The 25,817-nt window shown below is 48.2% G+C and overlaps 3 protein-coding genes across 5 annotated transcripts in view; 2 read left to right on the top strand and 1 right to left on the bottom strand.

The window, feature by feature from the left end:
• Positions 1-10,837, top strand: part of PAK2 (p21 (RAC1) activated kinase 2) — a 39,869-nt gene extending 29,032 nt beyond the window's left edge. The window contains exons 7-16 of one of the 2 annotated variants that reach the window (XM_027907984.1): positions 23-155; positions 625-688; positions 1,136-1,184; positions 2,827-2,939; positions 3,110-3,227; positions 5,049-5,148; positions 7,749-7,945; positions 8,647-8,784; positions 9,719-9,841; positions 10,089-10,837. In XM_027907984.1, coding sequence (XP_027763785.1) covers positions 23-155; positions 625-688; positions 1,136-1,184; positions 2,827-2,939; positions 3,110-3,227; positions 5,049-5,148; positions 7,749-7,945; positions 8,647-8,784; positions 9,719-9,805 — 999 coding nt within the window. In that variant the 3' untranslated portion in view covers positions 9,806-9,841; positions 10,089-10,837. Of the gene's footprint in view, positions 1-22; positions 156-624; positions 689-1,135; positions 1,185-2,826; positions 2,940-3,109; positions 3,228-5,048; positions 5,149-7,748; positions 7,946-8,646; positions 8,785-9,718 lie in introns of both variants that reach the window. The other variant, XM_027907983.1, reaches the window with a different exon arrangement.
• Positions 10,838-17,654: 6,817 nt separating this feature from the next.
• LOC114070522 (aquaporin-12-like) lies at positions 17,655-21,206 on the top strand. Of its 2 annotated transcripts, XM_027907986.1 has the most exons (3): positions 17,655-18,836; positions 19,316-19,432; positions 20,309-21,206. In XM_027907986.1, the coding sequence occupies exons 1-3, from the start codon at positions 17,855-17,857 to the stop codon at positions 20,488-20,490; spliced, it is 1,281 nt and encodes a 426-aa protein (XP_027763787.1). In that variant the 5' UTR covers positions 17,655-17,854; the 3' UTR covers positions 20,491-21,206. The 2 variants fall into 2 exon arrangements, with proteins under 2 accessions (XP_027763787.1, XP_027763786.1); XM_027907985.1 differs by having other exon boundaries at positions 19,316-20,413.
• A 1,822-nt stretch (positions 21,207-23,028) lies between these two features.
• LOC114070519 (galactose-3-O-sulfotransferase 2-like) lies at positions 23,029-25,492 on the bottom strand. Its single transcript, XM_027907975.1, has 2 exons — positions 24,621-25,492; positions 23,029-23,949 (listed from the first exon to the last, which is right to left on the bottom strand). The coding sequence occupies exons 1-2, from the start codon at positions 25,098-25,100 to the stop codon at positions 23,092-23,094; spliced, it is 1,338 nt and encodes a 445-aa protein (XP_027763776.1). The 5' UTR covers positions 25,101-25,492; the 3' UTR covers positions 23,029-23,091.
• Between the last annotated feature and the right edge of the window lie 325 nt (positions 25,493-25,817).

Below are 25,817 nucleotides of genomic sequence, written 5' to 3'. Positions count from 1 at the left end.
TCCTTGATGGTCTCCTCCACAGATTTATACCCGCTCTGTAATCGACCCCATCCCTGCCCCAGCCGGTGACTCTTGTGCTGACAGCGCCACGAAATCAGGGGATAAGCAGAAAAAGAAGACCAAAATGTCAGATGAAGACATCATGGAAAAACTACGTAGGTGGTTTTATTTCAGATAAGCAAAGGCTTCAGGTCTGGGAGAGGAATATTAAACTTTTGCCCTCGTCCTTCTTTTTGTGTAAGAGTTATGTGGATCCTGTGCTCACCTAACTTTGTGTCTGTAGCTGAGAAAAATGTATTCAGAGGTTATGCTGATTTATAATCTTCAGAGCCCTATTGGGTAGAAAAATAGGATTTTTTGGTTTTTTTGATCAAAGTTCGGTTGTGATAATGTGATCTGCATGTAGGTTACAGCCATAATAGCACAAAGTAGTTTTTGCTGTGGCTTATTCCATGACCACCTTGAAGATAATTTTCACCTTATTAATGTCCATGTGCAGCTTTGGCTGTTTGTGCATCAGATTTGCTCCTTGAACTTGGACATATCTTGGCCTGGCCAGCCCTGCTGAAGTGGGACAGTGGGATTGGATTGACTCTTCTTTTTTCTTTTTTTTTTTTCTTTTAGGCACTATTGTAAGCATAGGAGACCCCAAGAAAAAGTATACCAGATATGAAAAAATCGGGCAGGGGTAAGTGTTCCCCCCAACTTTTATTCCCAGTGGGCCAGCGTTGGCAGCACTGTGCTGTTCTCTGTCTCATACTGTCGTGTACTCACCTCCTTCTGTGCAGGCAGAAATGTTGGCTGCATTCAGCAGTGGTGAATCACAGAATCCCAGAATAGTTTGGGTTGAAAAGGAACTTAAACCTCCCCTCATTCCACCTTCCTGCCGTGGGCAGGGACACCTTCCACTATCCCAGGTTGCTCCAAGCCTGGCCTTGGACAGTTCCAGGGATGGGGCAGCCACAGCTTCTCTGGGCGACAAAGTGTGAAGTGAATGAACAGTGAAGACTTTGCACAGTGGTGGAAATTTTGAATTGAAAGCTGAAACAATTTAGTGTTTGTGATTTGGCTGTTCACTCGTGTGTTTGTTACAAAGAGATACAATTTGCTGTAACGTTTTTCTTTTTCTTCACAGGGCTTCAGGTACAGTTTTCACAGCTATTGATGTGGCAACAGGGCAGGAGGTAAGATTCCTGTGTTCATTTTCTCTAGAAATAATCTTCTCTAGGTGGCCATGACTAATTTCCTTCAGTGGCTCCCATCTCTGCTATCAGCTCTCAGAAGAATGTTTGTCATAGTCAATTGTAACAGTGTGTGCCTTGTTCTATAGTAATCAGATGGTGAAAGCTTAAAAATAGAGTTTTGTCTTTCCAGTGAAAAGCAGAGGAGTGAGGTATTCCAGAAATGAGTTTGGAAAACAGTTTATCCTTCAGGAATTGCAGGCCTTGGTGTCTTGTGTTTTCAGAAATAAAACTTTGTTTAGTCTTTGCACGCTTGTTCTCTAGTCCTGACTCAGTAAAGGTGATGGTTGTGTCTATCTCTGTGGAATCAGCTTGTTCCCCACGATTCCCTGCTGTAGTTAGAATGTCTTCTCCACATCTTACTCTTTGCTTTTACCCCCTGGTTTCTCCAGATCCACTTGGTGAAATTGGTGACATCAGCAACACTCTGCATGTTTGTCATCAAGTGGCCATCTCTCGTTTCTGTGACTTGAATTTTAGGAATTAGTTGCTTCTATTTAACTTTAGATTTCCTTAGTTTTCTTTCAGTGTTTCTATTTAAATTCTTTCCTTACTTTCCTTTAAATAAGTATTTAAATACCATGCCTTAGGTCACTGGTAAGTAATTGCCCTTTCAGCAGTAATCACATTTACCAGTCTTGCAGTGGAGTACCACATCTTGATAAAACATGAGCCTTTCTATCATCTCTTAATTTGCTCTCTACTTACTGCAGTACTTCATGTCCTCTTACTGACTGCAGAGTGAGTTTGAGAGCCCAGAGGGGTTCTGGGATATCTGCTCCTTCAGGTCTCCATTCCAAACTCACACAAGACCCTCAGCAACCTGCTCCGCCTCCACTCTTACTTATTCTGTCATTCTGTGTCACAGAATGGCAAGAATCTCTTTCTTTAAATATAATAATGATAATTTTGACAAGATTATATTGGTTCTTGTGTTTGGTTTTGGTCTGGTGGGTAGGTTGTCTTGTAGACCTCCAAACTGCCTCCACAAAGTGCAGCTGACAGAGCTGGGACAGTTCTTCTCCATTTTAACCTCTGGAACACTTGTCCTGGCTAGTTTATTTCCTGGGCAAGATAGGTCTTTGTCTCCCCTTTTCTCTCTGGGATAGTTCATTGATTTCATTGCTTTGAGAGGAATTCCTTCTGCCTCCCAGCATTCCTTATACCCAAACACCAGTGTGGTCAGAATATAGAACAACTAGTTGCCTCACCTTGCACTGGAAGGCTCAGATGTTCTCTTTGAGTTGCTGCAGGATTCTCTGCTGCTTCAGGCCTGTTGCTATGAAATTGGGCGAGTCTTTTTATCTCTTGCGTGCTCCCTTCTCTGTCTGTTCTGGCCTCAGTTACTGTTTGTGGATCCTTTCAGCTGCAAGAGGATGATGTTGGCCACTGCTGTGAGTTGTGTGCTCATCAGGCTGCATTCTTTTAAGTTGTGTGCTAATGAATAAATAGCTTGCCAGCCACAAGCTGAGCTGAACAACTTTAATCCTGTTACAGAATTCCTTTTGACTTTTCATTGTATTAAGAATGATGGTTTCATCTTCTGATGGTTTCAGTGATTGCTGTTTTATTTTGCCCCATTCAGGTGGCTATTAAACAGATCAACCTGCAGAAACAGCCCAAGAAGGAGCTGATTATTAACGAGATCTTGGTAATGAAGGAGCTAAAGAACCCCAACATAGTCAACTTCCTGGACAGGTAAATGCATCCAGATGGTGATTCCTTCACTCCTGAGGGTTTCAAGAGGTTTCAAGAGCCTATACAGACTTGGACTTCCTGTACCTGAGGGTCTTGGAAGCAAATGAGTCTGTGTTTAGGCTTGGTCACCTTGATGGCACACGGACATGCTGTTGGTTTTGTCTTTGTAGTTACCTCGTAGGAGATGAGTTGTTTGTCGTGATGGAGTATCTGGCTGGGGGCTCCCTAACAGATGTGGTCACAGAGACGTGTATGGATGAGGCACAGATCGCTGCTGTCTGCAGAGAGGTGAGTGTTGGACTTGCTGGGTAGAGGAATGCAGGTGCACTCTATTCCCATGGCTTTTATGGAGTGCTTAGGTTAGGACTAACTGCAACAAATGCTGTTGGAGCCATTGAGTTAAGAATGAATGATACCGTGAGCAGAAATCAATATAAAGTTACAGGAAAATAACAAAATTAGGTTAACTGAGAAAATTGAAGGGATTGCAGGTTATAACACAAAAGAGCTGTGGCAGGTTTTTTTGATCTGAGTGTTTGGGAAACTTAGGGAATGGAGCAAAGAAAGTCTTTGGGTTTGGTACTTGGGTTGCCTCATCCTGCTGACAGTGTTAACAGAAAGATGTGATTAATGTGGACTGAAGTTCAGGGAGGAGCAGTGGAGAAGTTTAGCAGCTGCAAGGAATGGCTTTTTAAACTTTGACTAACAAAGGACATTCAAAGGCACAAAAAAAAAAAAAAAGTCTGAGTATTCATATATGGGTAATGTAGCAAGGAGAAAGAAAAAGCCTGAAAGCTTCCAAGTGTTTTCCAGAAGGAAGAATGGGAACTGTGTTTGCTCACAGTGTGAAAGTGGATCTGCTGAAACAGGAGTACTTTAAGAAACATGTACTAAAACAAAGATGAACTGGATGCAGACCATCTATTTTCCCTCTTAGTCATTCTCATAGAGTGTGAAATCTGTAGTTCTGTGCCAGTTAAGCTTTCTTGAGGGATTTCTCGGGAAAATAATTCTCCAGAAGATTGTAGCTGGAATAATTTTAAGGTGACCGTAAGATTTCAAAGGAAAGAGTTAAAAGCAGCTGATTTCACAACTTATCAGCGGTTGCTGCCCTGAGTCAGTGCCAGCATCCTGATTTATTGCAGCAGAAGGAGAATTGTGTTATCTGCTGTGCAGGAGAGACTGAGGCTTTTAAAAAGCACGTCTTACTCCATCAGCATGACGTCTGCTTTTGTGCCTCGCCCAAAGGGAGGGGAAGGAGAGCAAACCTGTGCAGGAACGTGCATGGGCAGGTAATGGTTTCTTGAGGAACCAGAGCTGGAAGCAGAGAACCCAAAGTAACTCTTCCTTGTAACAGGAGTGAGCTTTTCTGAGGAAGAAGTCAAATGTTGAACTATTGCACTTCATCAAAACCTGCTGCCCGCTATGTTAGATACGTTTCATTTTGCAAATCAGTGTCACTTTGCTAAAGCAAACAAAGATACCCAAAACTCACTGGGGACATCCGTGCCAAGCAGCAAATGGCAAATGTTCTGCTTGTATTGAAAGAGAAAAATCTGGCTTTTGCCTTTTTTTCTCAAATAACAAAAGTAAATTTCATTATGGTTTTGGGCAGAAACTTAGTGGGGAAAGGTTTTAATCTGAAAACAATGCAAAACCAGTATTAGTGACTTTCAGAATGAAGATGTTTTACAGATTTCACTGTAGAAGTTGTGTGGATGTTGGGAATGAATCCTCACCAATCCCTCTTGGTGAGACCTCAGCCTTAAAAAGCTCTCACTTAATACTTTGTGGTTCCTCTGTAGAATCTGTGGGATGTACCAGAATTACCATCTGGGATTTCTGGGAGCATCTTGGGTGGTGAGGAGTTTCATATTTGCATTTGTTAAGATAGAGAAACTCCGTGGTTATAAATGATCTTTGTCCTCCTGAAATCTGGAGAGTATTTTTTAGCCCAAGAGCTTCCTCTGCTGGTTATTTTCAATAATACCTGTTCTATTTTTGCACTCAGAGCTGGCTGAGGGTGTAAACGTTGCCTTGAATTCGCGTTCACATACACCGGGCGTGTTTCCATGTGCTGAATGTTGGGTTTTTTTCTCTCCTGTCCAGTGCTTGCAAGCACTTGAGTTCCTCCATGCCAACCAGGTCATCCACAGAGACATTAAGAGTGACAACGTGCTCTTGGGAATGGATGGATCAGTTAAACTAAGTGAGTAGCTGACAACTGTTTTAATGCTCTGGTTCTTCTTTTCCAGTGATCTCTGACTCCGCGTGTAGAAGGAGAGTTGGCAGGGAAAGTTGAGGTGGATTTTTATTGACTGTGAGGAATAGAAATTCATTCTGTGCTGCAAAATGTGTAACAGGCAGCAGGTGCTGAAATTCTGAGGGCCCTCAGACTCGGGCTGTGAACGTGAGAGCCCGGAAGGATGTTGGAGCAAACTTGTGGCCACGTGAATACGTTGGTAAATAGGAAGTAACTGGTACCGTAGAGTGAAGCAAAACGGGAATGATTACAAGAGAAAAGTTGCAGCAAACTGCAGTAGCTTTGTTAGGATGTTATGAATTGATTTTAGTGCTTTGCCCCATTCATTTGAGGGCCACCACCAAGAAAATTGTACATTATTGATCACTTATATCACAGTCTAGTCTTACCCTGTGCCTTTTCTTGGGCTGGAAGTGTAACACACTTTCATTAATATAATCATGACAAAAGAAACTACTTGCTTTTCAGGTAATTGTTGTGCATGCATGGACTTGTGTGTACATGGTGTATGTAAATAAAAGTGACGTGAAACCACTTGTAACTGTCAGGACTGCTGAGAAAGAGGTGCACTATTTGAATTTTTGGTATGTGGGAATGTATAAAACATATAGCAACTGAAGAATTAAGCTAAAAAAAGTTGTAAAGTAGAAAGTGATTTTGTGGTTGTGTAGGAATTTGAAGTGCCATGAAAATGTCTTAACAATATTCCTTATTCTAGATGGTTTTCAATCTTATTTCATTTATGAGATGGAGTGTGAAGAAAGATTATGAGCAACCTGATTTGCTTACCAGCATCTTTGGATGCACTGCTTGCTTGCATAGAGGGGGTTATTTGTTTTAAGGGTCTGATGTGTTTGTGCACAAACTGTGGATTTAAGAGGCTGAAGAGAAGTGAACGGTTACTGCAGAGGATGTGGCTGAGAAAAGGTAGCCTGAGAAAGATCAAAATTGCAAAAAAGAGGTGTCAAAGCAACGCAGAGTGGCCAAAGGGCAGGGTTGGCAGCCTGAATCAAGAAGCATCACCCCAGGAAACTGGGGGAGGATGAGGAGGGAGGAGACACAGGAGTCAACTGTAAAAATGCCTTGTGTGAAGGGGAGGTGGTGTGGTCAGTGCTGAGACAAGCTCTCCTGAGGCTGTGTGACTGTAGAGCTTCTAGCAGTAGTTAAGGGTTGAAGGGTGGAAGAAGTTGCACATTCTTTTTAAGCTCTTCCCCTTCTCTGGGAGATTCTGGTGATAAGTGTCACCACTGCACAGCTGCACAAAGCTACACACAGCTGCCTGGGGAAACTGGGTTCCTGCCTGTCTTTTCTCTCTGTGCTGGTGGTGTGGTGCTGAAGGCCTTGCTGGGAGGTCAGGAGACACAGACTGCTGCTGCTTCTCTGGGGTGGCCACTGAAATGGGCCATGCTGTGAGTCGAGTGTGACACCTTGATAAGGCCAAAAACTGCAGGAGAAACTTGGTGGCTCCTGTAGTTTTGAGAGGGGTTTTTGTTCGTAGGTTTGTTGGGTTTTGGTTTGGGGTTTTGTTTTTTTTTTGGTTGGTTGGTTTTGGTTTGTTTGGGGCTTTTTTTTTAAGGCAGCATTTTGGCTATCAGGGTGGGGATAGTACTTTGTTAAATTGTCTTCTTGGTACAACCTGGCACTTCCATGACTGTGGCTCTTTTGTTAGCACTGCTTGGCATAACACTTTCAAAATTTAAACTTCTCTCTTTCTCTCCCTCCCTCTCCTTCTCTTTCTCTCTCTCTTTCTCTAACTTAGTGTCAATGATAAGGTAATATCTGTCTCCTGCCTTAACTGTGTTCTTATTGATGCTTTACATGCCTGGGAAGTGGGAGTGCTGCAGCTGGATAGAGTAACATGATGGAACGTGCATTGCTGCTGCACCTGAAGGCTGTAGGAATAGGTGACTTTTCTTGTTTTCTTGAGTGTGGTTGTTCTCTTTGGTAGTTACCTTGTGGAAAGGTTTGTTTGTCCAGGTTCCTCCTGCTGAGTGGGGTAGCACTGCACTTACCTGAAGCCTTGTTTCCGTGTCCCTGTCAGCTGTAGTACCTGTCTAGATGGCCAAATCGCTGTGAAATGTTCAACTCAGTAGCTGCACAAGTACAATCTGTTTAGAAGGGCAGAAGCCATGGATTGTGGATTCATTTCTTCTGGTTCAGGCTGTGTAACACACCAAGTGCAGAACACTCGCCTCCTGCGTTCTGCTTGATTGCTTATTTTGGCTGCTGCCAGTCTAGAATTATTGAAGGAAGGACTGGGCAAAATACCATTCTTCTGCAGAGTAATTCTTCTTTCCGGAGGACAAAAATGCTTGTCTTCAGTCCACGGAATTCTGCCCTGCTTAAACACCTTCAGGTTTTGTATCTTATCTTGCACGTTGGCTTATTTAATATGGAGAATGTAGTGGGGGGGGGGGGGGGGGCAAGAAGGAACCCCCCCAAACCCATCTCAGTGAAATATTTGTGTAGCAATAGAGAAGTCTTCTAGGAAACCCACTTCTGGGGGTGCACCAGTTTAACCTCTTCATCCTCCTGTTGTCCTGCAGCCGACTTTGGTTTCTGTGCTCAGATCACCCCTGAGCAGAGCAAGCGCAGCACCATGGTGGGCACCCCGTACTGGATGGCTCCAGAGGTGGTCACACGGAAAGCATACGGCCCCAAAGTGGATATCTGGTCTCTGGGCATCATGGCTATTGAGATGGTGGAAGGAGAACCCCCGTACCTCAATGAAAATCCCCTGAGGGTAAGAAGTGCCGGGGTTGGAACTGCTTGTGGGTGTTCACCGTATCGAACATTTTCAGTGATTGGTCATTAATTATGTCTACAGTAAAAGAATTGAAAAAGCCAGGAAGCTTCAGCAGTACAAGTAAAGTTCTCCAAGGGAAGACACTTGTCTTAAATTTGTAGTCATCCCTACCTTGACTCCCCATCCCTGGAAGTGTCCAAGGCCAGGTTGGATGGGGCTTAGACCAGCCTGGTCTAGTGGAAGATGTCCCTGCCCATGGCATGAGGGTGGAACCAGATGGCCTTGAAGGTCCTTCCAGCCCAAACCCATTCCCTAAACTATCACAGAATCTTGAGGTCAAAATACAGTGTTTCAGTTTCAGGCAGGTAAATCCTCTAAATAGTAGATTTTGACCTCAAGATTCTGTGCTAGTTTAGGGAAATTAAATCCATCAGGTTCTGAAAAATGTTGCGCTGTCACAATCTGATATTTTCTTTGCTAAAATAAGTATCTGTTGCCGAAAGATTTTGAATATTTTTTTGCTACTAGCAAGAATAAATCATGACTGCCTGTAATTGTTGTATTTTTACAGGTTAAATCTCATAAGTTTGAGAATTAGGCAGCAGAGCCCTTTCTGAACTAAGGGCTTGCCACTAGACAGGACATTTTGGCATCTTTTGAGGATTTATGTTGGTTACACATTATTCTTAATTTTACAGGCTTTATATTTGATAGCAACTAATGGCACACCAGAACTCCAGAACCCCGAGAAACTGTCTCCAATATTCCGGGATTTCTTGAACCGATGTTTGGAGATGGATGTAGAGAAAAGAGGATCAGCCAAAGAATTGCTACAGGTGAGACTCAGCTTCTCCTCACAGTGTGAAGTGCAGAAGCCATGAGTAATGTCAGCCTGTGACAAACCACTTGGCAGACTGGCACCCTTTTTGTGTGTGTGTTTTCCTCTGAGAACTGTAGTGAGAGCAGATGGTAGGAACAACAGTCATCAGAGATTTGTAGTGCACTCTGGAGTAGTTCCATCACAGTCTGTGCCTTCACTCTGCCACTGCCAAAGCACCCAGCAATTTTTGAGCTCCCTTCAGGAGCTGGCCACTGATAGCATTTGCATTGCTTTTTGTGTCCTCACTTGCAAATGTCCTCCTCGGAGCTATTTAAAAGAACTATTTATCTGCTAGTCTGAAGTCGGTGTTCAAGCCCTGAAAAGAAAAGCTGCTGCTTTTCCCGGGGTTCTGCCCTACCAGCTGAGCAGCTGGAGCTCAGTGTACCTGCCATTGTGCCACCATTTCTCCTTTTAGCTTGGATTTTAAATACTTTCTGATTTTAAATACCTCCTGGAGAAAAGCTGGCTTGTAAAATGAGATCTTCTAGCAGGCAGCACTCCGTGAAGGAGTGATGGAATCACTGATGGCCATTCCTGGAGAGAACAAGGAGTAGCTCTGAGCCTGGAAGCCAGATGATGTGGAGGCTTTCCTAGTAAAGCCAGCTGCTGCTCCTTATCTTTCTCTGGTTATTCCTTGCTCAGAGCTTTGCTGTTTTGCTCCTTATGAGTGCAGCTTCAATACTCACCTTTTCCAGAAGTGGTCAGCTATTCCGGGAGAAACCCTTTTCCCTGTAAACGTCAGGGGAAATGCATGGAAAAGTCAGCAGTTAAAATGAAATATCATCCCTGCCCAGCTTCACACAAACATGAATCCCAATGAAAAGTAACCCTTGGCTGGCCTTTTAAACCGTGTCTTTCCCTGATTTCCAGTGTTTCTCTCTTCCTGGCAGCATCCCTTCTTGAAACTGGCCAAACCTCTGTCCAGCTTGACGCCACTGATCCTGGCAGCCAAAGAAGCAATGAAGAGTAACCGCTAACACCCTGCCACAGCCTTCCTCCTTTTTTGTTTGTTTGTATTTTACAAATCTTTATAATATATGAAATTGTTACACTTCGGTGGGGAGGGAAGGGATTTTAGTGGGTGGGCGGGGGCGGGTGGGAAACATCTGCAAAAGGGAAGAAACTCTCATCCAGAAGACACCCAAAAAATACGTTGTGGCGACTCTACCGATCCCTGTCTGGGGTCCAGAAGGAATTGAGGACTGAATGACTGGCCTTTAGTTGTGTGTTATTCTGATTTTTTTTTTTTTTTTCCCCCAGACAGCCCGGAAATGCCACTTACTGTGCCCGGGGCTTTAAGGGTTTTTAACGACTTCGCTGTAACAGCTCCTGTTCATTGTACCCTCTGGGTACTTTCAATACTTGAATGACAGGTTCAAGCTTTCAGAGAGCAGTACTAATTTTACCTGCTGATCTCTTTGACTCTCCTCTTCCTCCCCTCTACCTGTTGGCTTTTAAATCCCTGTGGTAAAGCTCCCCCATGGCGAGATTCACGGCAGGTGAGGCGAATGTGAAGGTACATCTTGCCCCTCATTTACAGAAGAGCTGTTGCTGTGCTGTAAAATTGACAACTTGCTACTTAGGGAGTTGTAATGCATGGAGATGTTTTTCACTTTTTAAGATGAATAAGGAGAGGGGGGGAAGAGAAGTATTCAGCTGTTTCTTATGCTTGTGCTCTGTGGACTTTTTTTAATCAAAAACGTGGGCTCTTTGTAGAACCGTAATGATCGGTCGAGTCTTTTGATGTGGGTTATGGATATGTAGGTTGGGGTCAGATACTTTATTTATGATCAAATGATCAGTTCTAGTCAGGGCAAGAAAAAATTCCAGCTGTCTTCCTTGTGTGCTGTTTTTTTCCCCTGTTAGACTTGCTGGCCAGAAGCTTAAGGGTTAACGTGCTTAGTGCGGTGGGTGGTTCAAAAACATGTATCTGTGCTCTGACTTGGGCTTTGGAAGTTATGCTGGTGCCTTTGACTTTTTTATTTTACATTTCCCTTCTTTGTATCAAATACATTTTTGTATATGTTGTAATTTTTTTTCCCCCAAGCAAATAATGCATCAACCTATGGAGTTGTCAGAGTTTAAGTATTAGAGCTATTTTTTCCAGTTTTGTATGTGCTCCATTTGTACTAATGAAACCAGAAGAACAAATAACCAGATCTGAGGACACTGAAGATACGGAATTTTTCGAAAGATGATCCAAACAGAAGATGATGAACACCTGGAGATGCCAAAGCGCTGTTCTGAGGTGGAAGCTGAGGGGAGGACAGTGCTGTCAGATGTTCATGTTTGACTGGCAGGTTCGAGGCTGAGGGGACTGAGTGTCACATTGATCCTTCTCACTAGAGACGTTGTGCCAGCCAGGATGGCTGCAGTGAACCCTTCAATGCAAGAAAAAGTGCCTCCTTTTGAAGGACAGTGAGAACCAGAGCGGTTGAGTTCTTGGGGTGCTGCCAGGGGCGAGTGTAGCAGAGCCCGTGCCCTTGGCTCCTTCTAGTGCTACAGTCTATGCATTTCAACCTCCCCAAGTGTTTGAGGAAGAGCCAACAGTAGTAACAATGTGCCAAATGAGTCTGTGAAAGAACAACCATGCCTTTAGTAGGATTTTATTGCATTCCTGGTGGGGCAGGGCCTGGGACAGACAGAGTTATGGTTGGGTATGGACAGAGGACCCCGAATAAAAATTTTTGCACACTTTTCCAAACATTGCTGGCAAGGGATAGAAGTCATATTCAGAGGATATCAGTGTCTGTTTAGAGATAATGACATTTTGAGGACTGGTAGCCAAGGTATGACAAAACCAACTTCCAGCTGAGAGCAGCCAGCCAGGACAGTGGGAGTCGTTTGGGTGATGATGGAGGGGAGCAGGGCTGGAGTCTCACAGCATCTGCTGGGACTCAGGAGCTCCTGGGCATTGTGTGGTGCCAGCAGAGTGCTTTGCTGGGCAGGTTCAGCTTGTGTTCTGCTCCTGTGTGGTAGTTAAAAATCTGTGTTGGGTGAATTATCTTAACTGTTCCGTCACAGGGATAAATCCCTCGAGCTGTAAGTTGAAGAATACGGCTTGAAATTCAAGGAAGTGTCTCATTCCAGCCAAGGAAATCCAGATGCATTTCCCAGGGAAAAAAAATAGGAGCCAGGGACACTGTAATCCCCCTGGGTTGAGTGTGTCTGGCTCCCTGGTCAAATGGAGCAGCGAGGAGGCTTGGCTGAGGAAAAAACATGTTGTACCAATGGTTCCCTCTTTGTCCATTGCTGGCAATGGACTGGGTGAAACTCCTTGTGCCAGAGTTAAACTGGGAGCTTTTCTTTCTTTCCTCTTCCTCTTTTTTTTTTTTTTTTTTTTTTTTATGGCACAATCTAGATAAATTTAGCTTTTTTTTTTTTAATAGAGAACAAGAAATCATAAGTAATTTTAACTTATTAGTTCACTTTTATTGATGAATGAGAATGGTTTGAAACATATGTTACAAAATTTGTTCAATTTAGTGCATTTTGGAGATGATTTCTGAAGTTTCAGCCACTTTGGCCCAATCCCAAAATTCCCAAATCATGTGTGTGACCTGGGAAGGTGTTTAGCTCTGAGGCTGAGAAGTGTCAGCATCTCCCACGCAGCGGCTTATACGTGGTGAGGTTTCTCTTGGGGACCAGAGGAGGAGCTGGCAGGAGAGGAGAGCCAGGAGAAGGTTTTTGTGCTGTGCTTTAGTGTCTTTGCTGGGTCGGGCGTCGCTTGTCCAACGGTGTCACCTGGGGGTGTGTGCCAGGTTAAAACTGCAAGCCCTGGTTATTCCCCTGGTGGGAGCAGGTCGGAGTTCTTTAGACTTGGTGCAGGGCTGGGCAGCTCTTCTGTGTCACTGGGGCAGGTGGAGACCAGCCAGAGCTTGAGATGATGGGAAGGGACGGATTGCATCCCAGTGTGGGCCGTGCCTCTCTCCTGGGTGCCGGCATGAGATCCTGAGTCAGGATCAAACGTGCACGTGATCCGTCCCAAGTGTCACGTGTGGTTAGTGGGGCAGCTTGTGGCTGAGATGCAGTGTGCAGGGCATGTGAGACTCCTGGGACTTTCTTGTGATCGCAGAATAAACCAGATTTCTCTTTAAAAACAACCATGGGAATGTGCACTTTGCCCCAGTGAGACTAATTGGAGCTTCCCCCTCGCCCTGGCTCTCCGTGCAGGGAGGTGTGAAGGTTTGGCTAAAGCAGATGGGTCCTGTTGTCAGAGGGGCTGGGGAGGGACAAGGAAGCGATTAAGGGTCTCTCCAGCTGGCATTGAGTCAATAATTATCTCTCTGGTCTGTTTTTCCCTCTGTTCCTTATGCTGTCGATGGAAATGGAAGTAGGTGCAAGCTTTCTTTTTATTTTTTTAACTGTCTTCAGATGTTAATGTTGCCTTTTGTGTAATTTAATCCCATTATGTTATTTAATTGTTACTGCAATATTAACTACTGTATTTGTTGACTTTGTTTAATAACTGTTCTTTCAGGGCTAGAAATAAACTTTTAAAAAACATTTGGGGTTTCCCCCCCTTTCCCTGTCATGAATTTAATACCTTCGAAGACAAGAGTAGCTGAAAGAGTTCATGTGTCGGTGTCTTACTGAGATTAACAGAATATATTTGTAATTAGGCTTTAATGGTGGTGGATATAATTTCATGCTATACCAGCCTGCTTCTTTTAAAATGTTGTTTCTCATCAGTGTCTGTACCTGCCTTGGGGTCACCAGAAGCTTTCCTGCCTGCCATGCAGTGCTAGGGAATGGTTGTGCCTCCCACAAAAAAAGCTCTGGATCACTTATGGGAGGAGAGCAGCTCTGGAACACCCTCTACACCCATCGTGGAAGAGAGATCCCTCATTTCCTCGTGAAGGGAGCAAGGCAGAGGCCAGCCTGGTTCGTCACAGCCACGTTTTCCACCGTCCGTTTGCCGTGTCCGGGGTGGGACCGACGGGCCAGGGAACTGCGGTCGTGGCAATTCCGTAGCTGTTCCGAACGAGATGCTTTATGGGAGATCGTCCATATCCTGCATATAAACATTATGGCATGGGAAACACGGGCACTGAGCTGTCCTGGTGCCCACTGGGAAGATGTGACTCCTGGGTTTGGGCTGTCTCCGCTGATCGGTGTTTGACCATCAGAAGGAGGATGCGGAGTGTCCACAGCTCTCTGAGGACATGGGATGAGATCCATGGTGCCTCTTGGTCTCTTTGGCTGCAGGGAGTCACTTTTGCTTTCCAGTGAACCTACAAAAATGCTGTGGGGTCTAGGCCTGCCAGTCCAGCTGAAGCCAAGGACATCCAATGGTTTCTTTGAGGGTTGAGTCCGGTTTAGTTGATTCTGGATGAAGTTTCCTGTCACAGCTGTGAATGTCAAGGAGTCGTCCAGTGTTTCCCATGTGTTATAGGGAAATGAAGAAACCGGTTGTCTCCAGCAGCCTTTTCACCTGGACACAAGAACGTTGCTCTGCACAGAGCACTGTCTCCTGAGGGTCAGCAATTTTTGTAGCTTCTTTGTCTTTATATATAATTGACCCTTTATACATTTAAACTAATGTTTCTCTAACACTGCATTAAAGTGATTTGACATTTAATTTATGGGGGAAAAAGTGAACAGGAGGAGGGAGAAAGTGCTTGGTGGAACTCGGTATTATCTGTGTTTTGGTGTTTGAGCTGCTTGGAGAGATGGGCTTGGGCTGATTGTGGTTTGCACAGCTGAAAGTCGCACGTCCCTGATAAATGCTCGTCAGTCTTACATGAACTTGGTCATCCCTTACAGGTACCTGCCTGAGACTAAACTCAGGAGCAGGTCCATGTCTGAGGATCAGTTTATTCAAAGTTGGGTATTTAAACAATGTTCTTGAAGAGAGTAAGTTTGGGGTCAGCAGTTTCTCCCTTGCGGGGCTGCTCTTTGGTTGCATTGATTGCAAACTGCAAAGCTGAGCCACACACTGGTAAAAAACAGGATGGCTGAAAACTGCAGATCTTCATTTCATTGGCTTTTTCCCAGTGGTGCCTGAAGAACATCGTGAGGTGTCAGTGCAGTTCCTGTGGCTCCTGTGCTGGAGCTCAGCAGTGTCTGCAGTTGCTGCTTCCGGGGGTTTGTGCAGCTGCATTTTTTTTCTTTTCCTATAACTTGCATTTTGCTCTCAAGATTGTTTTTAATAAAAGTAGCTGTCCTCAGTCATGTGAGAAAGTGAAGTGAAAGTGTGCTGAGCTCAGCTGAACTCCTGGTGTTCCTTCTCAAATGTGTGGAGGGAGGAGGTTTTACCAAGAACTTCTTTCCCTACTTGGAATTCAGCCTAAGGAAAGATTTTTTTTTTTTTTCCCTCAAAGGAAAAAGGGGAGGAAGGGGAAAATACCAACTGAGAACAATGAATTTCTAGTTGTGACTTCTCTACCTACAAAGGGAACAGGGCAGGGCAATACAGCTCCTCATACGGTTGTTCCCATATCCCAGTGGTGATGCTGCTTTTTCCTGCTGGTGTCTGCTGGAGGAATATCTTCAGCACATCGTATCTTATAATCACAGACTTGTTAAGGTTTGAGAAGACCTTTAAGATCATAAAGTCCAACACCAACCTTGAATTCAAATCCCAGTTACCCATTGACCCGAGTATTAAAACAGCCTGGAAGGACTGATGATTTTTTTTTTTTAATAGTTATTTTTAATGGGATTTTCCCAGTGGGAAATTACTGGTTGCTCATTCTCTTTAGGGCATAACAAGCCACCAGACTTGTGCTTGGAGATGTGGAGAGGAGGATGGGACTGGAAGAGCAGTCAGTCTGTGCCAAGGCCCGGATCTGTCTCCATGCATGGATGTCTCAGTGCACACACTCCTGTTTCTGGTGTTTCCTGAAGGGCTGGTGAACAATGAATCCAGCTCGGTGTCACTGTGGATCAGTGGCAGATATGTTGATGTGACTCAGGGAATCTCCACGGGATGGTCTGGAGGGGAAACAGCTGCTCACACTGGGATTAGGGTGACCTCCTCAGCACAGATGTCTCCCTGGAATTCCTCGAGGTTTCTGGAGCCAGGGATGACACATCTTTGTTATTTTTTCCTCCCAGTAAATGCTGCTTCTAAGGATTCTGGCCTTTTTCATGAGGCACAATTAACTCCTGGGTCTCCTGGAGCCCTTTTCCCTGCCTGTGGGAGGGAACCTGCTGCCAGTTCCTGCTGCCTCCTCACAGCAGCTGAGAGCAGGTGGCTGCTCTTGGAAGGCTCTAATCCACCCCCTGCCCACTGAAACTCCCCTAAAATAACCTTATAACTGTCTTTTTTTGCAGCTGTTACCTCTTGATTGGGGGGGAGTCAGGATGACTCTGTTCAGTTCCTGTGTTTTTGGAGAGTGTTTTTTCTTAATTGTGGAAGTGCCAGCTTGGTTCCCTGTCCCATGGCTAAACCCCCCTATCTTAAAATCTGCATTTTAAGCTGTGTTTGTCGTTGACAGCCTTGGAAGCGAGTTGGGTGTAGAAAAGACACTGATGTTCCACCCACAGAGAAGAGTTTTTTCTTTTGATGGGAGTATCTGAAATTTTACAGTCTTGTTTCTAGAAGAGCAGCCCTGCAAAGCTCTGTGGATTCTGCTGTCAGTACTAACACAAGCATAAGCCCCTGGTGTTATTTATTCCCACAGTTATCCTTGGAATCAGCAGCTTCCAGCTCCCCCCTCCAGCCTGGGTTAAATGTCACACAACTGCAGGATGTGCCATGGGCATAATTACAGGTGGTGGATGGCAAATAGTTTTTAAACACCTCTTAAACATGTATTTCCTAAGGCCCAAATCTTGAAACACTTGAAAGGAATGGAAAAATCAGCTCCTGGGGGAAGGGAAAGATGTGTGAATTTCTTTCCCAGTTTTACCATGGGTATCACAATCTGTTTCTCATGAGCTGGCAGTTCTCTTCTAGGGTCTCAGTTTGGGCTGGTGTCACTGGGTCCTTCTAAGGTTTTGTTTCCAAAGACAAAACTCTACATGTTTCTCTGCTTCTGAGAAATAGAAATTACGGGAGATGGAAAGAAATGAGCTGGATTGTGATGTTACAGGTTTTTGTGGTTGGTTCTGCAGGGATGAGCAGCTTTGGCCAGCGCTTCAACAGTGTCAGAGGTTAATTTTCATGACAACATGATTACTTTATGAGTCTCTAAAAGCATGTTTTATCATCTGCTGTCCAAGCAAAGCCATCTGCTCCTCTGAGGTGAAAGACGCACCCTTGGCCTGTCACCTGGAGGGAGAATTGGGTTGGAAATGGTCACACTGGGGTAAGTTGTGAGGCAGGCTGACCAAAAGCAGGGCAGTTCTGGGGGGGAGGAGGGGAGGGCTGGCTGATGGGCTGTTGGCAGTGTGATCCCTCTCCTTGCTCAGACTTCCCATGGTTTCCAAAGCGAGTGCTGTGAGAAATGATCCAAGGGGTCCTTCCCTAAACCGCTGTGGGGTGGGCACTTGGGGGTAGGAATGAGGGGGAGGGAAGACGAGGAGAGGGAAAGTGTTGCAGGGGGAGATGCTGAGCTGAGACTTCCACCAACATCACCAAAATGCCCTCCTAAAAGGTCCTGCTTTCTTTTCACTGTTCCAAGGGCTATCAGGGGAAGGAGGCCAAGTGGCTCCAGTGCCTTCAGATTTTCATGGTGTGGTCTGTGTGTCTGTAGCAGGTTTGAATTGTTTGAGGTGCCTCATCCCTGGCTCAAGTGCGCTTCAAACCTGCGGTTCCTGGCAGTGTCTTTTATAAATAACATGGGGGGTGGAAATAAAATGGCAATAATGGAAACTGTTGGCTCTTTGTGTGTGACGGGGTGGTGAGAGGAGTTTGGGATACCCACCAGCACACCTTGAATGGGTTGCTGGGTCCCCTCATGTCCTGGGCTTTGGGAAGGGGGTGGTAGGTTGTGTTTTATCATAGAACCCCCGAATGGTTTGGGCTGGAAGGGACCTCAAAGCTCATCTCATTCTAACCCCTGGCATGGACAGGGGCACCTTCCACTATCCCAGGTTCTTCCAAGCCTTGTCTAACCTGGCCTTGGACACTTTGAGGGATGGGGCAGCCACAGGGATTGGAGCCAAGCAGAAACCAAATGAAGATTGTTTTGCTCCTTTTGGGAGACCTGGCAGCTCTGGGGAGCTGCTGGGGGCTCTCAGGTGTGAATGCTGGGCTTGGGGGCCCAGTGGGGATAAAACTGGCACCTCCTTGCTGGGACAAACACCGTGTTGGCTGCTCCAGCTGCTGTGATTCCATCAGTTCCTGGAGGCAGCTGGCATTGCCCTGTGGAGGCCACACATGTGGCATTTCCCAGGCCTGTCGGGCTGTGCCACGTTTGCTTTCATGGGGCTTTATAAAGAGAAGCTGTGGGAGCTTCCCCTGCTCCTTCCCAGGGTTTGGTCCAGACTTTCCCCCCAGCACAGCTCTCGTTATGGACGCCCTCAATGTCTCCATTGCTTTTTTTTTCCTGGTTGTTGGGATGTGCCAGGCACTCAGGTGGCTTTCCAAGAGGCTCCTGTCTCCCAGAGCATATGGCTGCCTTGCCAGAGAACTTGCTGGGTCGTTACAGCTGTGCATGAGCTGCCTGGAGCTGAGGATGCTGATGGACATCGGCCCGTGGGGGGGTGGCTTCGGCCTGGACGTGATCCTGACTCTTCTCTTCCTCCTCTTTGCTGTTCATGGTGCCTCTTTTGACGGAGCATCTGCCAACCCAACTGTCTGTGTCCAGGAGTTCCTGCTCCTCGACTCCAGCCTGGCAGCCACAGCTGCTAAGCTGCTGGCCCAGGGTGTGGGCACAGGGACAGGCTGGGCTGTCACCAAGCTCTTCTGGTCCTGGGAGCTGACACAGTTCCACTTCATCCAGAACCTCATCTCATCGGAGTGCAGCTCCTCCATCCACACCTCCCTGCTCCACGCTGCCCTCGTGGAAGGCACCTGCTCTTTCCTGTTCCACCTTGTCCTCCTCAAGTCACAGCAGAGTCACCCCATCTACCAGGTCCCTGCGCGGGCAGCGACCGTCACCTTCCTGACCTACACAGGTGAGCAGCACTTTTGAGTCATTTAGAAAAATACCCAACTTGTGGGGGAGGGACAGCCCCTTTTTCATCTGCCAGGACTGGAGAGGTAGCGATTAACGAGGTAACGACTGACATGATGTTTGTTTTCTATTTAATTTGGGGAACAGTCACTTTGGGATGAAGAGAGCCATTTAGGATATCTGGGCAGCAGCTGAATGTTGGCTCATGGGAAGCCAGAGCTTGGCCCAGGACTGGAATCGCTTCCCTTCATTGTCCCCTGATGAAACCCCTCAGCTCCAAACTGAGCTTTTCTGCTTCCTGCAAAGCTCAGGATGACAAGGGTGGAATTTTCCCTGTCCAGGGGATGCAGCTGCTGGAGCTGGGCAGTAGCAGAGATGCTCCAGGCAGGCAGGAGGGGTCACAGTCTCCAGGCCCAGCTGTTTGTTGGTGTCCCAAAGGATGCAGGTGAGACCCTTGGCCATATTTCTCTTCCCACACAGCTGGATCATTCACAGGGGCCTTCTTCAACCCTGCCCTGGCCACAGCCACCACCTTCCACTGCTCGGGGAACAGCTTCTGGGACTATGTCCAGGTGTACTGGCTGGGGCCTCTCGCAGGTGAGATCTTCCCGGGGGCAGGGGCTGGGATGGGGGGCAGTGGGCAAAGCAGAAATGCCAGGTCTAACACATGTCAGTCCTGTAAAGGGCTGAACTTGGGTCTTGGCAGTGGCAAGTGTTACTTTTCCTCCAGCTTCCTTCTCTCTGGAGTCTTCTCTTTGCTATCTAAGTTTTTTAATCTAATTTCTGCACAGGACATGGGCCAGAGGTTGGGGGAGAATAAAGCAAAGGTGTTTTAGAGCAATGATAGGCTGAGCTGTGGTTGGGGGTTGTCCACAGCCTCAGGATGATCACGGGGAGCTGGATATGGGCTGCCTTGAATGCAGGAGTGGGGACAACTCCCTGACAGGAGGGTGGAGCCAGATAGGGGTTGGTCTCTTCTCCCAGGTAACAAGCATCAGGACAAGAGGAAACGGCCTCAGGTTGTACCAGAGGAGGTTTAAGGGAAAGTTTCTTCCCTGAAATTGTGGTCAGGCACTGGCAGAGCTGCCCAGGGCGGGGATTGAGTTACCATCTCTCGAGGGATTTAAAAGCCATGTGGATGTGGCACCTGGGGACATGGGTTAGTGAGGGTGGAATGGTTGGATTCAACAGTCTTGGAGGGCTTTGCCAACCGGAATGATTCGTGGCAAAAGACCACAGGGGTGGTCTGTGGCCTTTTTGGGTCCAAACAAGCTTATTACATCAAGGAAACGCTGGTTAAATTCTCCTTAAAGCCATACAGCAAAGGTCTGTCAGCTCTCAGTGAAGGCTTCGGTGTTGCTGAGCTGCCTTTTGGTCATGGGGATGGTTGCGGAGCTGGAAATCACGGCTGAGCCGTGGGGAGGGTGGAGGTGCTCAGTGCAGGACACGGAAGGGTCTGTGCTCTCGTTCCAGGGATGTTTGCTGCCCTCCTGCTGTACCAGGGCAACATCCCACGGCTCTTCCAGAAAAACCTCCTCTACAGCCAGAAGAGCAAATACAAGATACCCAAGGTGAAGGTGACAGCGCACGAGGAGGGTGACGAACCGAAGAGGAAGAGGAAGGGGGGGAAGAGCAAGCCCGAGCCTCGTGCCTGAGCTGTGGGAAGAGGGGGTCCCCGCAGCCCCTCTCCTGGGAAAGAGTTTCCAGGCATGGAAGATTTTGCTGCTCATCCTGCAAGTTCAGTCCCTGCCACAGGGTGAGACTTGTTTTAAAGCATCACAAAGAAATCCTTGCAGGATGTGTGAGTCCCTGAGCTCCTTTGGGAATAGCTTTGAAAGACTCCCTGGAGAGCCCGAAATGTTCCAAGCCTTCATTGTTATCTCAGAGAGAAAAAAACTAACACTTTTGCATAAATTGTTGATTGTCTTGCACTGCCAGGAAGCTCACAGAAAGACTATTACATGGGCAGGCTTGAGCAACTCCGGGTTATTGCATCATGCAACACCTGAAATAGCCTCACTGGGTCTCTTGCAGCCATAAAAACAAAGTATAAACCAGAAACCACCTTGGAAACTTAGAATGGGGAGGAGGCAGGCTTTGATCTTTCGAGTTATTAATGAATATTGGTCAAAAAGTGGTGGGTTTTGAGTCAGACTTGAACTGAGGATGTTGAGTTGCACAGGCTGAGCCTGACAGGTCTTGGAGAGGAATTAAAAATGCTCCAGGGCAAGTGAGTTCACTGGCCATGGGAGACCCTGCTCCTTGGGGGATGTGCTTGGCCAGGGGCTTGGTGCTGTACAACATCGAGAAATGATGCACAAAGGGACTGCAGCTGGAAAAAAAAGAGACCCAGGCAGCCAGTGTGGTTGAGCAAGTGCATCCCTGGGCTCCATTCCTTGTCCACGTGAAATATTCCTAAAGATAAAATGACGGTTTGTGGGAACAATAATAATAGTAAAAAATGTTGTGGTTGGCATTTGAGTCAGTGATGTTGTTCCTGTGAGCTCTGCTGGGGGATATCAGCCCATCTGATCCCTGAAAATGGGAAACACCTGCTGGGTGAACAGGGATCTCCCCAGGCTGTGCTGGGCCCAGGGCCCTCCATGGATGCTGCATCCCAGGGAAGAGCACAGGGGGGACACGATGCTCCAGCTGTACCAGTGTCCCTGCGCTGGGTCACCTTGGCAGGAGCTTGAGCAGGGATAGTCTCCTCCTGTTTCCTGAGGTGCAAACAGGGAATGAGGAAGAGGCACCCACCTGAAATCCAGAGTGAGTGTCAGATGCAGGTTTGGTATCTGGCACTCAGCCCTGCTCCTTCCTGCACCCCTCCCATGAAAGGTTTTGGGGGATAATCCCAGGGTGTTGTGCTGCCCCTGGGCTGTCCATCCCTGTGGTTTTTCTCTGGGGTGACCTGCAGGCCCCCCAGCAACCCTAAGAGGATCCAGACCTCTGCAAGCCATGAGCCCACACCACATCCCAGCAGGAGAAATGAGGGAAGGAACCAACACAGCGATGTGTGGATGTGCCCCAGAGATTAAACTTTATCAAATGAACAACACCCCAAAAGCCACACAGCAAACACCCCCAAAATGGTGCCCCCACATTCTGCCCTGCCTGATGCCTGGCACTGCCCCAGGAATGGCACTGGGAGCACGGTGTGGCTTTTATCCTGGTTAAACAGAGCAGGAAACAGGACACCTTTGGATGTAAACCTAAACCTCTGAGGCTTCATGTGGCTGCCCCAGGGAGAGCCTGGGATGCTCAGATCCCCCCATGCAATTTTTCCTGAACCTCTCTTGGTTTGGAAATCATGCTGAAAAACCCAGAGATGAGGCCTCCAATTATCCCAGCTGATTTGCTGGCTCTGCTTCTGATTTGAGAATAAGTGCAGGATGTGGAAAGTAAGGCTGACTCGCCCACCACAACCCCATTCTTGTGGTACCTTTCCCCAGGCACAGCGTAGGATGTTCCTACAGCCACTCCGAGTGGTGGATTGGGATGTCTGGCTGCAGAGATGCTCACGAGACGTCCCCCAGTCCCATGGGTATGGAACTTGCAGTCTGACACCCCAGTGCCATGGCATCAGCTCCAGGGTAGGATGCTGATCCTATAAATGCAGCATCCGAAGGCAAGGTCACCACAGAGCCAGGGGAAAAAAATTGCTGGGTTTTGCTTTTCAAGGCATTTTCGGATATTTGGGCTCTGTTTCTTGGGCTGCTGGGGAGATTGTCTACTGGGCAGGCTGATGTAATTAAGGGGAATTTAAGGAGTGGCTGTGGATACTGTTATTTTTAATTAAGAGGCTGCTTTTCCAGCATGGAAGCGTTAAGGCAGAGCGGAGGAGAGCTGCAGCTGGACGGACAGAGAGACTCATTCCCAAGCTGTAAATCAAACTCCAAAGCTCTGATTTACAGCTTGGCCCTGCACCGTTGCAGTCTCTGGCGTGGGGACTGGGGCTGCCTTCCTGGATCTGCTCCTTCCTGCTTAGTCTTCGGCTGCTGACGGGGGCGGGGGGGTGGAGGTGTTCTCTCTGGAAAAGTCATGTCAAGCCCCTGGGACCCCCCGTGTCAGCCCGTCCTGCTCCACAGCAGTGTGTACCACCCAGAGCTTGTGCACAGTCCTGCACAGTCAGAGGTGACTGTGGGCTGCCTTGGACAGCACCCCCCAGCCCATCCTCCTCCCAATCCCAGGATCCGAGTGCCTCGCTGTCCTCAGCCAAGGCGGCTGGAGAAGGTGTCTGGAGGGGGCGGGGAGGTTCAGTGTTGGGTGTCCTCCAGCCTGTGCTGCGGGGCACTGCCCTGCCCAGAGGGAGTGGGCTGGGGGGTCTCGGGGGGCACTGGGGGGAACTGCTTCTTGTAGAGGGCGCTGCTGTACTGCAGCTCCGGGGTCACCAGGCGCCGGCACATGTGCTCCGTCTCCTTATCCAAGCCCTGCTTGAGGTTATAGCCCAAGATCCTGGCGCTGCCGTACTGCAGTGGCCGCAGGGAGGAGTCCTTGATGTCCTTCGGGGCCACGCCACCCGTGCCCTGCAGGCAGGTCCTCGCCAGCTCTGCCTGCCGCTCCCGCAGCGCCCTCACTTCCCGCTCCATGCGCTCCCGGCCGATGTCTCGGTCGATCCTTTCCCAGAAAGTCCTGTTGAAGTGGATGTAGATTTCCCAGTCCAGCCTGTTCCACTCCTTTATCTTCTCCACGACGCTGTCTGAGAGGAAGGACTTCGTGCTGCTGTCCCTGGTGTTGAGCGGGAAGGAGACGACGCTGTCCAGGTCCCAGCACAGCATCTCCTTCAGGAGCACCATGGACTCGTCAAAGTACTCGGAGATGAGGAGTAAGTCGAAGGACGCCTCGATGGCCTTTACCATGAGTTGCACCCGCTCAGCAGACACCTCAGCATTGGGGTTGAAGCCAAAGTCGAAGGTCATGAGGTTCTTGGCATAGTTGCTGTCGCCCTTGGAGGGGTCATAGTAGAGGTGGGGCTGGCTCAAGAACTCCTCCAGGCTGCGCACATGTGAGAAAGCTGACGCGCCCTTGTAGTACGTGAAGGAGGACTCCATGAGCTGCACGGGGTTCCTCAGGATGGAGAAGTAGACAGCAGAGCTGGGCACCACTTTCTGCACCTGTGGAGGAGAAAAAGGAGGGCTTAAAGGTGGGGTAGGGAGAAGGGACCCGGTTGCCCACAATCTTGGCAAGCAGAGGCGCTCACCGGGGCGGGAGATGGTGGGTGCTGGGGAGGGTTTCAAGGTGCAGCTCATCCAAGGAGCTGCCCCAGCTGGAGAGCCCCAGAAGACCCACATGAGGGGAGCAGTGGCCAAACCTCCCCATGTGCTGCCACACCTGTGTGGGCTTTCCAGGATGGAGATACATCCTGTCTCCTTGCCTTTCCCAAGACTTGTGTATCATCCAGTGGCATCCAGAGGGGTGGATGCTGAGCATGGCTGACCTGAACTGATGCACTTTAGATGTTCTCCTCCAGTGGTTTCCTGATGGCCTGTCCAGGGAACAGGACATCTCCCAGAGCCCACCAGACAAGAAGGAGATGATAGCTGCTGATTGCTACAGACGCTGTCTCCCATCCTGTCATGGGTCACAGCACAGTGACTCCTCAAACCTGCTCCCAGAAGCTCTCAGGAGATGCCAGCAACGTGAAAGGTACCTGTGGGCAATCCTGGCTCTCTGTGATTCATCCCTGAAGAGTTTAGGTGCTTTACAGGTGCCCCACCTTGCACCCCGTGAGCCCCTGTCTCCCTCCCCTGCTCGCCCTTCCCAGCAGTCACGGCTTTGCCTGTACCTCTGGCTGCAGGAATCGCATGTGGTGGCAGAGGATGTTGAACCGCTGGGGGCTCTTGGGAGAGAAGCCCTGCACGAACTTTGCCATGAAGTGGTGGGGGTAGTAGAGCTGGAAGCCCCCGCCCACGGGGAAGGCGAAGGTGAGGTTGTGCGTCTCACCAAAGCGGAAGAGGATGTTCATGACGGTGCTGCTGGCGCTCTTGTGCACTTTGAGGAAAACAATGTCAGTCTGGGGCTCACACGTCTTGCCTTGAGGGGCGACTCCTCTGGCCCTCTGACCTCCATTTGTCACCTGCTTGACCGTAGAGGCTGCTGTCCAGTTTAGGAAAAATCCTGTCTCCAGATGTGTTTCGTTAAAGTCCTCTGCCTGCAGGGCTTGAGCTGAGTTTGGGATGGGGTGTGTCAGTGAACTGCCCCTCTGATGGCTGGGAGAAGCCATGGCTTGAGGCTGAGACTGGTTCTGTACCTCCACCTGTGTCATTCTGGGCAGTGATGTTTGCCTGTTCTCCCTAGTGCTCAGTCTGTTCGCAAAGACGATGAACTGCCTGGAGACAGCTCCTGCCAAAACTGCGGCGATCCTGCCAGGAAGGCTTGGAGAAGGACCTGCTCTGGCTGCTTTTCTCAGGCCAGGGAGTTGGGGTTTCAGCTTCTTGGGCAAGAGATGAGCTTCCACCTTCTTACTGCTCTCCACCGTTTGCCGTGTCCTATGCTCCTCTTGGCTGCCTGGGCTGCTTTCCAGAGGGGTCTCCCAGCTGACATGCAGGTCTTCAGTCAAAGTGGGGTCTGGCACAGCTTTCCTTTGCCACTGCAGGGAATTGTCCTCCTGGGGCAGGTCAGGTGTTTGGAGGCCAGAGCCGAGCTCCTGGTCTGTGCTCTGCTGCAGGTCACGTTCCACCTCACACCAGCAGTTCCTGTAACGGGGAGGACACGATGCTCAGCTGCAGAGGGTGGAAGGAGCATGGAGAGGACAACTCCACAGCCCAGTGAGCACCCCTGAGCCCTCCCACAGACACCACCAAGTGTGTTTCCTCATCTTTCCTGGGGTGGGTGGCACTGCTGGTGAGTGTAGGGCTTCACCGCTGCCCTGGGGAGTTGGGATGGGTACAAGGAGTTGGCCTTAAAAAGCTCAGAGATGTTTTCCAACCTTTAAGGATTCTATAGTTCTATGAAGAAGAGAAGGACAGGTCAGCAGCCTGTG

The sequence above is a fragment of the Empidonax traillii genome, unplaced genomic scaffold (genome assembly GCF_003031625.1).
Source record: "Empidonax traillii isolate 1590-97213 ecotype Southwest subspecies unplaced genomic scaffold, ASM303162v1 scaffold1590:size92424, whole genome shotgun sequence".
Lineage (NCBI taxonomy): Eukaryota > Metazoa > Chordata > Aves > Passeriformes > Tyrannidae > Empidonax > Empidonax traillii.
The sequence above is the reverse complement of the archived record's forward strand: the minus strand, read 5'-3'. Positions and strand labels throughout refer to the sequence as shown.